The sequence below is a fragment of the Drosophila guanche genome, unplaced genomic scaffold (genome assembly GCF_900245975.1).
Source record: "Drosophila guanche unplaced genomic scaffold, DGUA_6, whole genome shotgun sequence".
In the NCBI taxonomy this organism is placed as follows: Eukaryota; Metazoa; Arthropoda; class Insecta; order Diptera; family Drosophilidae; genus Drosophila; species Drosophila guanche.
Window position 1 is genome coordinate 1,006,817 of NW_022995743.1, and position 15,134 is coordinate 1,021,950.

The window sequence follows — 15,134 nt, forward strand, 5'->3', positions numbered from 1 at the left end:
CATGGAGGCCTTCGCCACCTTGGACATGGTGCTGCTCAATGAAGGACACCAACAAACGTTCAGCAGGGGAGGCATGGGGTCAGTCATCGACCTCACATTCGCCAGCAGAGCGTTGGCCAGAACCGCTTGTTGGAAAATCAGCAACGCCTACACCGCTAGCGACCACGAGGCCATCGAGTGCGTGTTTGGCGAACCGGACCCAGGAAGAGCAGCCCCTACTCAGACCCAGAATAGGAAGGCGTATCGGCAGGCCACGCTGCGGACACAGGCCTTCGCAAGCGCCCTCCGTATCCACACGGCACCAGAGACCGGTGGAGCCAACGAGTGGGCGACCCAGCTGGGGGAGGCAGTGGAAGCGGCTTGCGACCAGAGCATGCTACAGCGAAGTGCGTTTGGGAAACACCATGCCCCAGTCTTCTGGTGGAACGAGGACATCGCCGAGCTCCGCAAAATCTGCCACAGAGCGAGAAGACAGCTCCAACGAGCCAGGGGAACTCCGCGTCTAGTGACTTGCTGCGAGGCATACAAAGTCGCGCGGAAGGAGTTGAAGACCGCCATCAGAGACAGCAAAAGAGAGTGCTTCCTCAAGCTGTGCGACGCCGCAGAGGAGGACCCCTGGGGAGGCGCCTACAAGATGGTGGTAAAGAACATCAACGCCGGAAGCAGAGCCCCGACAGACCCAGTAGTGCTGGAGGGGATAGTTATGACCTTGTTCCCGCAAGGGCGGCCCATAACAACATCCCCGAGCCCAGAGCACAGCCTGGACGACATCCGCGAGGTCACGGAGGAAGAGGTGCTGCGGGCAGGCAGAGACCTGAACCCCAAGAAGGCACCGGGGCCGGACGCGATTCCCAACCGAGCGACGAAGCTGGCACTAGCGCTGATCCCAAGCGAGGTCATGGGTCTGTTCAACAGATGCCTACACGAGGGTACGTTCCCATCGAGGTGGAAGAGGCAACGGCTCCTTTTGCTGTCCAAGCCGGGCAAGCCGCCGGGTGAGGCATCCTCGTACAGGCCCATCTGCCTCCTGGACACGATAGGGAAGGTCTTTGAGAAGGTGATCGCCACGAGGCTGAGCGCAGCCATCGAAGCAGCAGGCGGCCTATCCCCGGAGCAATACGGGTTCAGGAAGGGGAAGTCGACGCTGGACGCCATCTCCAAGGTGGTCAAAACGGCAGAGGAAGCATGCGCTGGCTCCAGATGGAGAGGAGGATCCAAATCCTACTGTCTCGTGGTGACACTTGACATAAGGAACGCCTTTAACTCGGCAGATTGGAGCCGCACGCTAGAGGCCCTACAGCGGTTCAACATCCCTGGTTACCTACAGAAGATAGCGCGTAGCTACTTCAGCGACAGGGTGCTGACGTACGAGACCAGTATGGGTTCCAGGGCATACAAAGTCTCAGCCGGAGTCCCTCAAGGCTCCGTTTTGGGACCCCTGCTCTGGAACGCCATGTACGACGGAGTCCTGAGACTCCCGATGCCAGCCAACACCAGCATGGTGGGGTTTGCGGATGACGTCGCCATAGTAGTGGTGGCCAAGCACCTTGCCGCAGTGGAGGAGCTCGCCAACGCGGCCGTCCGAGCCGTGNGGATCCAAATCCTACTGTCTCGTGGTGACACTTGACATAAGGAACGCCTTTAACTCGGCAGATTGGAGCCGCACGCTAGAGGCCCTACAGCGGTTCAACATCCCTGGTTACCTACAGAGGATAGCGCGTAGCTACTTCAGCGACAGGGTGCTGACGTACGAGACCAGTATGGGTTCCAGGGCATACAAAGTCTCAGCCGGAGTCCCTCAAGGCTCCGTTTTGGGACCCCTGCTCTGGAACGCCATGTACGACGGAGTCCTGAGACTCCCGATGCCAGCCAACACCAGCATGGTGGGGTTTGCGGATGACGTCGCCATAGTAGTGGTGGCCAAGCACCTTGCCGCAGTGGAGGAGCTCGCCAACGCGGCCGTCCGAGCCGTGGAGTCGTGGCTTACGGTCGCCGGATTGGACCTGGCAGCGCAGAAGACCGAGGCGGTGCTCATATCGAGCCGGAAAGCTGTAGAGACTGCAAGTGTGCAGGTCGGTGGCACCACGATACGCTCGCAGAGGGCAATCAAGTACCTCGGGGTGCTCATCGACACTCGCCTCTCCTTCAAGGAGCACTTGGAGTACGTGCAGAGGAAGGCCAGCGGAACCGCAGGAGCGCTCTCACGGATGCTCCTCAACACCAGAGGTCCGAAGCAGGCAACGCGGAAGCTCCTGACGAGTGTTGTGACGTCGCAGATCCTGTACGCAGCGCCCGCGTGGGCGAAAGCCGCTCAGGTAAAGACCTACATGCGAGGCGTTGAGGCGACGTACAGGCTGTGTGCCCTACGAATAGCGTGCTCGTTCCGGACTGTGTCGGACGAAGCCGCGCTAGTCATTGCGGGGCAAGTCCCACTCAGGGAGCTAATAAGGGAGAGAGCGGAGATCCATACAGCCGTGCAGGGCGAAAGCGATGCGACAAGAGCAGAGCTGAAGGCTGCAGCGAGGAGGAACAGCATCAGCAGATGGCAGAACCAGTGGGACAGGTCAACTAAGGGGCGCTGGACTTACACCCTCATACCGAAGCTGCAAGCCTGGATGGAGAGGAAGCACGGCCGGGTAGATTTTTACCTCACCCAAGCGCTTAGCGGTCATGGCTGCTTCCGCAGCTACCTCAAGCGCTTTGGCCACGAGACGGAGGACTGGTGCCCAGAGTGCGGCACCGGCATAGTGGAGGATGCACAGCACGTCCTCTTCGAATGCCACCGGTTCGACCACGAGCGACACCGCATGGAGACAGCAGTAGGCGCCAGGATCTCCTCCGAGACCTTGGTGCCGATCATGCTGGCCGAGCCAAGGACATGGGAAGCGACCGCAGAGTTCGCCTCGAGCGTTATGCGAACGCTGAGAGCATTGGAGAGGAGTCGTAAACAGGAGGCGGAGTAGGAGCCTTCGAGCGTGCGAAGCAATGCTTTGCGGCAGTACCGCGCGCGACGGGCGCCCACTCCCACCAGAAAATACGGCCCTTAGTATGAGTATACCCACTAGTGTAAGAAGTATTATTATTATTATTATATTTAAAGTATTATTAAAGCTAGATAATTAATTAGAAGGATTAAACAAATGAATACAAAAAAAAAAAACACACACATGCATGCAGCATATGTAGTTACATGTTTGGTTATATGGCATAATATTACCATGCCGGAGGCGGGCGGCAAACGAAGCGAATTAGTTTTTATGATGTTTGGTTCGTTCCTTAAATATTTAAATCCCATTGCCGTTGCTCTCAAATAAATGCTGCAAAAATAGCACAATTTCGAGCAGATGGCAGAAGAAAACTCCCGGTGGCGGAAGGCAGCAAACACGAAGGAAAGTCGGGTGGAAAAACAACATTCGGGGGGGGGGAAAGGCAAAAACTTTCAGCACTTGCATTAAGTTGTTTAAAATGATTAACTGCTCTGGATTTGCAGTTGTTAAATCGGATTTGATTGATTCAATGAGGCGGCAGGCGGAGGGCAGGCAGGGAGTGCCAGTTGCCGCATCCATTAGCTTTTGCAGCAAAAGGAAGTATTTTTCATGAAAAAATACAAAATAAATTTCAACTTTTCACCTCCCCCGAGAAAACACAAACAAACGCTGCAGGAAAAACTTTTGAGGAGATGGCGATGGCATTGCCCATAACGAATATATATTTTTGATTCCCTATGCGATGCGGCTGTTGCTCTGTTTGTGCTGCTGCTGCTGCTGCTGCTGCTGCTCCTCCCCCTTTCGACTGGCAACTCGTAACAAGTTAAGCAACTTTGGACAGACATCCAAAGTTGGTGGGATTTTCATTCGAGCAGCTTTGGGACTGTCAACAGCTGTGCAGCGGCAGGAGCATGCGGAGGAGGATGAGGAAGGATATGCCATATACCTGCTGACGGGCGATACCATAAGATATTGCTGAGGATTTATGCTGGCAAATGCGCGTTCGAGAGCATTGCCCATTCGCTTAAATATTTTCCATTTCAGGCAAAAACTTTACACCAACAGAGACACGGAGAGAAATCTTCCTCGCTGAGCCATTATCATTGTCGGCACACATGTGGCACACGGAGCAACATTTATGGGCTTCCGTTTCACTGCCTCGGTGGCCCCTTTTGCGAGTCGGCAAATTGCCAATGGTGGCTGAGGCGAGCGGCGGAGACAGGATGTGCCTTACTTGATTTAGCTGCTAAGTGCAACTTGGGGCGGGGCCAGGCATGGGTTGGCGAGGCGAGGATGGAGACCAAATTGCACGCCGCATGTCGCCAGGAAGTAGCAGCAGGCAGCAGGCAGAGGCAGAGGCAGAAAGCAGCTAACTGCAACAACAATTTGCCAGTGCAAGCAAGGATTTTTCGGCAACAATGTTCTCATAAATCCCCTTGGCGCTTGTAAAAACAATTATGCCAGATATTTACGCCGCAAAAAGCCGAATGCGTTGCTGCCACTGCAACGGCAACGGCAACGGCAATGGCAACATCAGAAACAGAAGCAGCAGCAAGAATGGATGCTGCCGGCAGTCGAATTGGATGATACCCTTCATCATATGAGCATAATCTGCGCTCAGTTTACTGCCAGAAATCTTCACTGGCAATCGAAGATCCTAAATGGGTTCTACCCTCTCTGTGCAGGGCATTCGTTCGCCTGCCAGCAGTGGTGACAAATTGCTGTTAACATTTTTGGCTTTTAATTGCAGTGTCATGGCTGTGCTGCTGCTGCCTCCTGCCTCCGTGCTCCATTTCTGCTGATCTCCATTTCCGTTTGTAATTTGTGGCCTTTATGCCACTGGGCGTATGCGTAATATCGCTTACACTCGAGCCAATTCACTCCATTCGCCATTAGCCGAGTCAGAAACAGAGACAGAGACAGAGAACAGGCAGACAGCGAGAGAAAACGTTGTAATTATGAACTTTTAATTAAAATGTTAAGCAAATTGAAAAAAGGCATCCTGGAGTCTGTCTGTCTGGCTGCAGACAGAAGAGGAGGTGTCGAAGTCACGGATGCGGCGAGAAGCTGCTGCTGCTGCTGCTGCTACGTGAAAAGCGGCAAATGGAAAATGGAAAATGGTTTGGCTGAGTCAGTCAAGGAGAATTTTCCCTTCATTCAGATGGAGGGAAACACGAACAGGCAGCAGCTGTCAGCGACTGGAAAGCCCATCGACAGTTTCGAATGTCCATTTGTGGAGCACTTTGTCCGTCTCCCTCTTCCACTCTGTATGCTGTATGTGTGTATGTGTGTATGTGTGTGTGTGTGCTGAAGTATCTAATTGCGTGTCAGAGTATGGGTAACTGTGTGTACGTGGCCCGCACAGGCGGCCATAAATTGCAAAAGCCATTTCTTTTAGCCTCAGCAACGGGATGCGGGATGGGCAATGCGAAATCCGCTGGGACCGGCATAGTGCGTGTTAAAGGCTCTTTACACAAGTTAATCAATAAATTCCAACTAATATTAGAAGGAGTTTATGGCTGCTGACACACTTTCCTTCTGGATTCTGCTCAATATAAAGAAGCAGCATTTATGGCACTTCGCTCTGCCCCAGCAGTATCTGTTTATGTTTCGTACAACTTTTCCTTTTGCCTGCAACTAAACTATTTGGAAAATAGTTCCATTTTTTTGTTGGCTCTGCCCTCGAGACATTGCTCCTAGATAAACAACCCACAAAACGCTGCCAACTTTCACTTTTCCTCAACGCTAATTCATCTCAAGTTCCTGCCGAATTTGCACCGCCAGCTCATCTGCTTAGTTCTAATGGCTCATATTGCGAACGACACTTTTGTGGCCTGTACGTGTGAATGGTTGTTTCCGTTTCTGTGTCTGTGTCCGCGCACAGGGGCAGGGACCTCCCTTTTCTACGGCAAACATTCCGTTTTTGTAGTCACGTTCGAGCGCTTTAAGCGGCTTCATGTTTTTGGCATTCCGAGTGGGAAACGGAGCGGCGGGAATAACCCCATTTGGCAAACGTTTCGCGGGGATACGTTTACGCACAATGGCAAAACCATGGCAAAACCATGGCAACCATAGGGGAAAAACAAACACAACTCAAACCCCAAAAGATAGACTAGCGGCAGTATTAATCCCGCTCCATGCTGGCATTCGGGTGGATGCAATAATATTCAAAATTGAAAATCTACTCACATTGTGGCGCTTCTTCTCGCGCTCGGGCACTGCGTGCCAGCTGAACTGCAAACTCCAATCAAAGCCGCCCACATTGACGCCGCTGGAGTCGCGATAGTGATACTCCAAGGTATCATCGTTGATGACATCGATGACCGGACAGACGACGGTGGTGGAGTTCCGTGCGATGCGATCCAGCAGCGGCTCCAGCCAGCCTGTGCAAACAGAAGAGAATGAAACATGAATTGAAATTGCGAAAATACAACAACCACGACGACGACTCGGCGCTTAATTGCTTTTCAATTGCTTTCCCAACCCCAAACCCATCATCTCATCCCATATATCGCTCCTTTCATTCATCCATCCTCATGAACAGAGGAGAAATTGCTTCGCTTTGGGCTTTCGGCTTTGGGCTTTCGGCTTACGGTTTTGTTTTTGACAACCAATCGCCAGCTTTTGTTGCAACTTTCTTAATAAACTAAATTGATTGCCTTTTGTTACTTTTGCTCCTTGTGACTTGGCAGTCATTGAGCTTATCGAGTGGTGGCGAGGTTCAAGTTTACTCGACTCTGAGTCGGCGGGGGCCTCTTGTTTTATTGGCATCATTTTCGGATTGCGGCCCAACGGATTTCGTTTGATGGCCATCAAAAATGCTACAAACAGAACGTTAGACCGTCTCGACCATAAACCAGCAAAGAGACTGCTCCAGAGGAGTCCACACCCAGGAGGATTCCCGCATAGCGAAATTGCCTTGTAGAACAGCAATGAAATGTTCTGCATTTAAATTGGATTCAATTCTACTTTTGTGCTCTTTTGGCTGCCGCATATATTTAAATATTTATGTTGCCCTGCATTTTTGGCCTGGCTACTCAATTAGGAGCACATTTGAGGGGCCAATTACCATGCTGGCAGGTCATGAGATTCAATCATCGATGGATTCAAGCGAGAGAGAGTGAGGCTCTCTGTCAATCATTTAACGTTACCGAATAAATGTTATTTATGAAAATGCAATTATGTCAAAGCCTCTCAAAAGTATGCTACAGCTACGGGGTGGCTCGTGTGCTGCCTACTTTTAGGCATTCCCGTTTTAGGCCAACTCTCACCTTCGGTGCACTCGCAATGGGAATCCAAGTAAGTCAAAACTGGCGACTTGGCATACGAGGCGCCCAGCAGGCGTGCGCGTATGAGACCCTCGCGCTTCTGGCCCCTGACAATCTGCACCTTGGGATAGGCGGCAAAGTAGTCCTCCAGCTGCTTCTTGAGATGAGCTGCAAAGGGGAGCCAATTTAGATCCATGCACACAGAGTCAAGCTGCTGCTATACTCACGCATATTGCTGTAGTCATCCACGAGGATAATCTTGCCAATGAGGTGTTCCGGGGATCTGTCCAGCACGGAGTGCACCGTGCGCAGCAGCACGGTCCACGCCTCGTTGTGGAAGCAGATGATGATGTCTGTCGCTGGCAGATTGCTGAGATATCGAGCCGTATCCTTGCACCAGGCATCCCGGGGATCCGGCAGAGTGCGGTGCACCGATATCAGATCGGAGACATACTGGTTGAAGGCATTGTTCGTCCAGCCATCGTCCACGGCCTTCTTCATCTCATCGGATATCACGTTGGGCAGGGTGACGGGTTTGCCCATTTCCCCCAAACTTTCCTCAAAGTTTACAGGAGGATCTATCACTTGTCTCGTATCTGCAAAGAGAGAGAGAGAAGCCGAGCGAATCGTTAGAAATATGTTTGCATTTACTGTCTGATTTGATTTGCCTTCAAATTGCAGGTGAAGGTACGATGAGCACCACAGAAATATGCGCTTGCAGAGGAGCCCTGTTGTGCGTGAAATTTATGACAAAATAAACCCACACAGAGACAAGCACTCCCTTCCTGTTCAGATAAATCGCAGTGCATTTCACATAAAAAGTTGCCATCATCAGGAGCTACTCCGGCTTTGGGGGGTCCTTCACATGGCTATGAAAAATCGTTTGCCTCTGCAACATTTTCTCATGTGTGTCCATCCCCCAACTACTGCTCCCAGTTGTGTCTGTGTGTGTGTGTGTGGGTTCTTGCTGTGCATTTTATTATTGTGTTATTTGCATTTGCATGGAAATATGAAATATTCTCCTGTTCTCAGTCATCGCCTCCTCCTTACTGGGTTTGAACTCCTCGGAGCACATCCTGCTGCTGCTGCTGCTTTTTATGCGATTTGTCAGCCACAAGTGACACTTATTGGCCATCGCCTGTCTGTGTGCCTTTCCTCTATCCTCTATCCTCGGGTTCCCTGCTAATGGATTTTTCAGGTACACAGCGCCGAGACCCTGCTTAAAGGACTCAGCAATTTAATTAAACTGGATTTCCATCTTGAAATTACATTTGCCTAAGCTTGTGGGTTTGCCCTACACGGATTGAACGGGGAACGAAATCGAACCCTCGAACTAAAAGGAATCTTTTGGCATCTAGCTCCCTGTGTCCCCCCCACATTCCTTTTCTCTATCATAATCACAATCAGAACCTGTTCAATTAAAACTCAATAAAAACAGAACTCAGTTGGCTGCCATTAGGGCAACTTTTGCTCCAATGAACTGTTTTCTTTTTCTGTTCACAAAACTCTTCTTTATGTGCCAATCGGGGAACATATTTCTGGCGCATCGACCGTCCGCCATGGAAAGCCAGCGATGCAAGAACATTTCAATTACCACAATCATTTCAATTTCAATAAGCGCAAAAAGCTAGCTCTGGCGAAAATAAAAAGCCATAAAATGCTGCAAATGAGCAGGCTGGGAAGAGCAGCTAAAGGATGGCGGGCTATGGCAGGGATAGTGGGGGGAATGGGATGGCTATTGGGTGTTTTTTAGCCGCATTATGGAGCTGGCCAATCAGCCGACAATAAATTTGTACGCACAAAAATGGAAAAAATCCCCTTAAATCGGGGACTCAAATGGAAAGGAGCGGTGCGGGTGGTTTTCACTCATAAATTCTATGATTTGTCGCCCGTTGCCGTGGCAACAACTTCATTGCGGAATAGCCACAGAGGAGGGAGCCTCCTCCCCGCCCTCTCAGTCTTTTTGCTGCTGTTGTGGTTTTGCATTATCATCAGCAAGAACATAAAAGAGAGAAAAAAAGAACTGGATTTGATGTCTTTTATTGATTCACTGTTTTCATATTTATGGGCCACTGGCCACTGTTGGGTTGGGTTCCTCCCTGCAGGAGTCCCTAAACCAATTAGGGACACGCCCACGCGCACGCATAGGTGGGGCCAAAGGTTACACAGAAACAGCAACAGCAACAGCAACAGCAACAGCAAGAGAATTTATTCCGTTTGCCTTCTTCTTAGACTGAAGATAATTTCCATTAAAATTGAATATTTGCTGGCACCCGAAATGCCGCCTGCTCTGCATTGCGATTTCCAGTGACATTTCGCCCCATCATGGGGTGGGTGGAGGCAGCATGGGGAGAGCGAACAAGCAAAGACAATCGCAGCGCAGAGCAGCGCTCGAGGGAGACACGCCTGAGCGTGACAGGAAGCTATAAATGTTTGGCTATTGGCAGGCAAGGAGAGAGCAGGAGGAGCAGCAGCAGGTGGAGGAGGGATGAAGGTGGATAGCAGCATGACAAATGGCTTTGCCTGGCTCCCGCTCTCTCCTTTGTCATGTTTGGCGCATAACTGTAACATAATATGCCAAAGTACCGTTATTTCGCACAGCGAATGAGGTTAGGGCGAGTCACGTGTGAGCTCCCCACGCAGCGGGGCGGCCTTTGGGGCGGCCTTTGGCAAAGGCAATGACAAGAGACATGCGAGCATTAGCGGGGGATCTGGGATTAGCATTGATTAAAAACAGGAAAAGCACTGCGGAAAAAGGAAACGTGAGGGCAGGGCAAATCAATCTGCTCTTGTGCCGTGCTTGTGGCATGCAGCAAGCAAGGGGGGAGACCATTGGTGGGCGTGTCTATGACGTTGCCTTGCATATGGTATAAAATCATTATTGCTGCTAAATTGTAAAAACGAGAATTATGCATGTGGCAGCAGATCTGGCCTGAGTCTGGCCCGAGTCTGGGGGCAGGGGCCAGGAAAAGGTATCCCAGGCAGTAGGGCCAACGATCGAGATAACATGGCCAGAAGGCTGGTTTGCTGGTGGGATGGGTTGGCCTGGCCAGTCGAGGAGTTGGACCCTAAGGAACTCGATGCGAACGCGCGATAAACGTCGTGTTGGTACCACGACGCTCTCGCGCGTCTCGTTGTTGCATCTTTTGGTGCTGGTGCTGGTGCTGGTAACGCGCCCCCAAGGCCAAAGCCAATAAGTACAACAACACTAATTACCAGCTATGAACAACGTGGCCCCAGCCAGGGGCACAGGCACACAGGCACACAGATCGAAGACTAGAGGACTGCCGAAGATCGCAGGGCACCCCATCGAGTGGACCATAAAACGTCGAGTCTTGGATTTGGGATGTGCCATAAAAAGTATAGCAGAATTCTGCGTGTACAAAAAATAAACTCTTGTCTAGGAAAAAGTAATTTGCAGCACAAAGGAAAGACCAAACCGAAAAAGAGATTTTGCATGGGTGAATTTGATAGTTTTATAGCCGCAGAACCACTGTGGATCTGTGGATCCTGCCTGGATCCCCGCCGAGTGTTGGTAAACGTTTGTTGGCTTGCACACAATTTTGACGCCATGGGGCAGCTGCTGCTGGAGCTGCAAAGGATCCAACTTGTAGCTTTGCCACCTCAACGATGATTATGACGATGGAGGCGAGCAGAGAGCGCAGAGAGCGAGCGAGAGATGCAAACATGATATGCGAAATTGCAAATACGTGCATTGTCCCTCCCGCCACTGTGCCTGGCCTGGGGAGGGAGAAACTTGGATGTTGTAGATCTTGCGCCATGCTCCCTGCTCCCATGCCCCATGTACCTGTGTCTGTCGACTGATGGTCAGTCGACCACATGCTGATGCAATCTTAAATGCTTCTTCCACATGCGAGGGCCAATAGATGGCGGATGGAGCAGGAGGGCGTGCACACACACATGCAGCAGGAAGCTACAAGCGAGCTCTGTCTATTCCTCCCTCTGCCCTGCTCGAGTCATGCCTGGCCGGAGGCCCCAGACGGGCTTCATTGATTTGCCCGGGCAGAGAGCCGAGCCACCAGTCAAGTGTCCATTGAGTAAAAATCTATCCCATGGCCAGGAACTAGTGTCGGTCGCTGGCTCTGCATCTGTCTGTCTCCACTCTCCACTTGCTGCTGCTGCTGCTGCTGCTGCTCCCTCTCTTGACTTGATTAGCAAGTAAAACTAACGCAGACTCAAGTTTCACTTGTGGTTAAATATTTTGTATGGAATATGGAATCCAAAGCGGCTAAAGGGTATCTCTTAGTCGCTGCTGACAGCCTCATTAGTCGGTGCTTCCTCCCCGCCCAAAAGTTGAATGCGAGAATGCCCGTCTGTCTGTCTGTCTGTCTGTCTATGTCTTTCTATCCCTGTGCACTCGCCTGACATTGAAAATGTTGTTTGGCAGCAATTCCAAGTTGTTAAGTGCTCGTGCTCGTGCTGTTGTTGTTGCAGTTGCCGTTGCAGTTGCAAATGTTGCTGCAGCGTTCGGGTTGTTCGGGTTGTTAGTATTTGCCGCTGGCATCTTCGACATTGTTGTAAAACTTGTTAGAAATTTTCTTGAAGGCACAAAGGCGGTGGCGGCCACCAGAGAAAAACGAGGAAGTGTGACAGCAGCAGCAGCAGCAGCAGCAGCAAGTTTTTTTGTCAGAGGGGAGGCTGCCCCCATACCCATATGCATGTGCCATTATCCTCCATTTGGATGGTATCAGGTTCGGTTTCGGTTTCGGCTTCTTCGGCCAGCTGCTGCTGCTGGTGACCCAAAATGCATTCGCCCCAGAAGGATGTGTGTGTGTGTGCATTGAATTGATGGGAATTAGTTGCAAGCGATTGCGTGGAAATGAAGTGCAAAGCGTCCAGGGACAAGAGCAAGAAAGAGATTTCCCAGCAACGATAAACAGGGAGCAAGAACCCAGCGGTGTGCTTCCATTTGTGCGGGTTCCGGAATGGAAATAAATGTGCAACTGATTTCAATATAAATGCTTATTGTTCGGCGCACAGCAAGCAACAAAAGGAGCACGCCAAGGAGCGAGGCAAAAAGGCAAAAAGGATGCTCAATCGCTGGGAAAATGGGAAAGTAATCTTGGGGAAGATTGCCAGCCAGCCAGCCAGCAAATGAAACGGAAATGGAGTACGAGAAGAAAAAGGAAAACTTTTCCCATAGAGAGAACTAATTTGCAGAGAAAAGAATTGATTAGTTTCATGCGATGGCAAAGGGATTGGCTGGCTGGCAGTGGGACTGCTTCCAATTAGCTCTTGGAGCTAAGCTTGGAGCTCTCCTTTTATGGAGCAATCTCCAAGGCCAAGGCTCGCTCGGGGGCAGCTCTTGCCTTAAATCAGTTTAATTATAAATGGAAAACAAAAGAGAAGAGCGCTCACCGTCTTGTGCCTTTGGTTTGAGTGGAATGGCAGCCTTCTTGCGGGGCTTCTTCTCCGAGGACAGGCGGCCGAGGTCCTTTGGCCTGGCCTTGGCAGCGGTGGGCGGTATGTCCGCCTCATCCAGTTCGTTGCGTAGCCCTCCGCCTGCTCCTCCTGCATTGATAACATTGCCATTGAGACCGATGTCCTCGTTGAGTGGATCCGCAGCCTCTACGTTCCTCAGGGGCAGGGCAACGGGATCCCCGAGCGGAACGGCTCCACCGCCTGCGGCACTGCCCGAGGCGCCACCCTCCTGTGCGGCACGTCGCCTCGTGTCATCCGTGTAGACGAGGAAGGCGATGCAGAACCAGATGGCCAGAAGGAAGGCCACCAGCTTCACGATGGTCGTGGAGCGACGACGCCAAATGAAGGCCATCTTTGGCTTTGGCTTTGGCTTTGTGTTTGTGCTGTTTGCTGTATTTGCTGTATTTGCTGAGCTTGAAAAGGTGCTGCTGGCGGATACACTAAATCTCTCTCTCTCTTTCTCTCTCTGAGGAGTGCGTGGTGCGTGGCTTTCACTTGGTTACGAGTCGCACATGGCGTATACGCAACATTAATCAATGCCCAGCAATGATTGATGATGTTCGAGGATATGTCCAGTTCCCTCTTGTCTCTGATATGTTGTTGTCTCTCCTCTGGAAGATATCAAAATATAATTTTCCGTTTGCAGTCTGCAGTCTGATTTCTGCTGGATATGTGTGGACAATCTTCAAAGTTGTGGGAAGAACTGCGGCTCCTGTGTGTCCTTACCTGTGTGGAGGAGAGGCACAAAGCGAGAGGGAAAATAAGTTACAGAAGAACGGAGGAAGAACTGCAATTAATTGGAGGCACTAAGCCATTAAATTGAAACGCAAATCAAATAATTGAGCCATTAAGAATAATATTGATTTTAGATCTCTGTTGTTGCCACCTGCCGCATGCCCCATGCCCGCTGCACTGTCTGTAATTAAGCTTGGAGGAAGCTCTTTGCCTTCTTCTCGGCCATCTCCGGCAAAGGCAGAGACAGAGCCAGAGCCAGAGCCAGAGGCAGCAACAAACATAAAGCGACAGGCAACATGCAACTAATGTCAATATTATATAATTGCAGCAAAAACCGCATCAGACCTTTGTACTCTCCAATGCCTAGAGATACTCTCCACTCTCCACTCTGCACTCTGCACTCCTCTTCCCCTGCAACCACTTGAGTGGCTGCCAGGTAAATGACATGGACACGCCACTTGGCTCTGGCTTTGGCCCCCAAGTGCAGCAGCGAGGAGAGAGAGAGGAGAGAGAGAGGCGAGACCATAAACCATACCAGAACATCTGATTCCAAGGCAGAAGTGGAGTTGCGTGTCTTGCAGATGGAGTGTGCGGGGCAGCAGCAAGAAATTGTGCGGTTTACCCTGCACCTTCCGCGGCTAACCGCAGTTGAATACCCTTCGATGCTAATCCAATTAGCGGCCTGGACTGTCCACCGCCCAGAGTTGGGTTCTGTTCGTGTGGTTCGTTCTGTGGTTCGGTCATAATCCTGGGAAAAGTCTGGCATTTCCCGCAGAGATTACATTTCATTCTGAGGCATTTCGTAAGCCCAGCCCAAGCCAACACACAATCTTCCATCATAAATCAAAGAAGCAAAAGGAAAAGGTTCTTCCTTCAAATTCACTTTTAAATTCGCGACTCCCCCCCCACCCGATTTGGGGCAGGAACTGCCCTCGGGTGGAGTCTATTGAGGGGAGAATGAAAACCAATAAACATGGGCCAGAGGGCACTGCTCCCCACTCGTAATTGGGTGCACATGCAGGCCGAGAGCCGGCAATCCAACTCTGGACTTATCAATTAGATGGGGCAGCAGGGGCTACGGCTACCCGCCTGGGTATTGCTCTCTTCAGAGGAATCTCTTCATGGCACTCTGATGAGAGTTCTGCTCGCCATGCCCCTGCCAGCTGCCTCCTTCCTCCCTCCCTTTGGGGGCCAACTATGCGAATACAATAAATACAAGTTAATTACTTCGTGTGCCTTTTGTTATGGCTCGTTGGGTTCAAGTGCCATGCCCCCGCGCTGCTGGAGCTATTTCCGCTGCATGCGCTTATAAATTGAATACAAAAGAGAGAGAGAGCGAGAGAGCAGAGAGAGATGGAGCGACTCACACTCGCACTCGCTTGTCATGTCCTCAGTCAGCTGTAAAAACAGCAACTCACATAACTAAAGTTTGCCCTGGCAAAATAGAGCAATTATGGGGCGACTGGCAGCGGGAGTGCAAGTGGAAGTGAGGTGTTCCCGCCCACCAAATGTTGACAATCTCAATTGCGGTTTACGGACCGCACCGACAACAGCCATAGGAGCCCCACAGAGCCATTGCCACTACGATAATTGCCGTGTTTCATCGTTTATTTTTATGCATGTTTATGGATCGGATGAATGCTAATCAAAGGGCACACACAGGGCAGCACAATAGTTTATCAATTGCCAACAAAAAAAAGGC

The 15,134-nt window shown here is 51.0% G+C and overlaps 1 protein-coding gene across 5 annotated transcripts in view; it reads right to left on the reverse strand.

Moving 5' to 3' along the window:
- Positions 1 to 15,134, reverse strand: part of LOC117578815 (putative polypeptide N-acetylgalactosaminyltransferase 9) — a 55,427-nt gene that overhangs the window by 19,247 nt on the left and 21,046 nt on the right. For 4 of the 5 annotated variants that reach the window (XR_004573396.1, XM_034264569.1, XM_034264567.1 and 1 more), the window contains 4 exons: positions 12,635 to 13,423; positions 7,483 to 7,851; positions 7,259 to 7,423; positions 6,177 to 6,370 (listed from right to left, as the gene is read on the reverse strand). Coding sequence is in view for 4 of the 5 variants with exons in the window: in XM_034264569.1 (XP_034120460.1) it covers positions 6,177 to 6,370; positions 7,259 to 7,423; positions 7,483 to 7,851; positions 12,635 to 13,049 (1,143 nt within the window). In the remaining variant the exon portion in view is untranslated. The remainder of the gene's footprint in view (positions 1 to 6,176; positions 6,371 to 7,258; positions 7,424 to 7,482; positions 7,852 to 12,634; positions 13,424 to 15,134) is intronic. The other variant, XM_034264568.1, reaches the window with a different exon arrangement.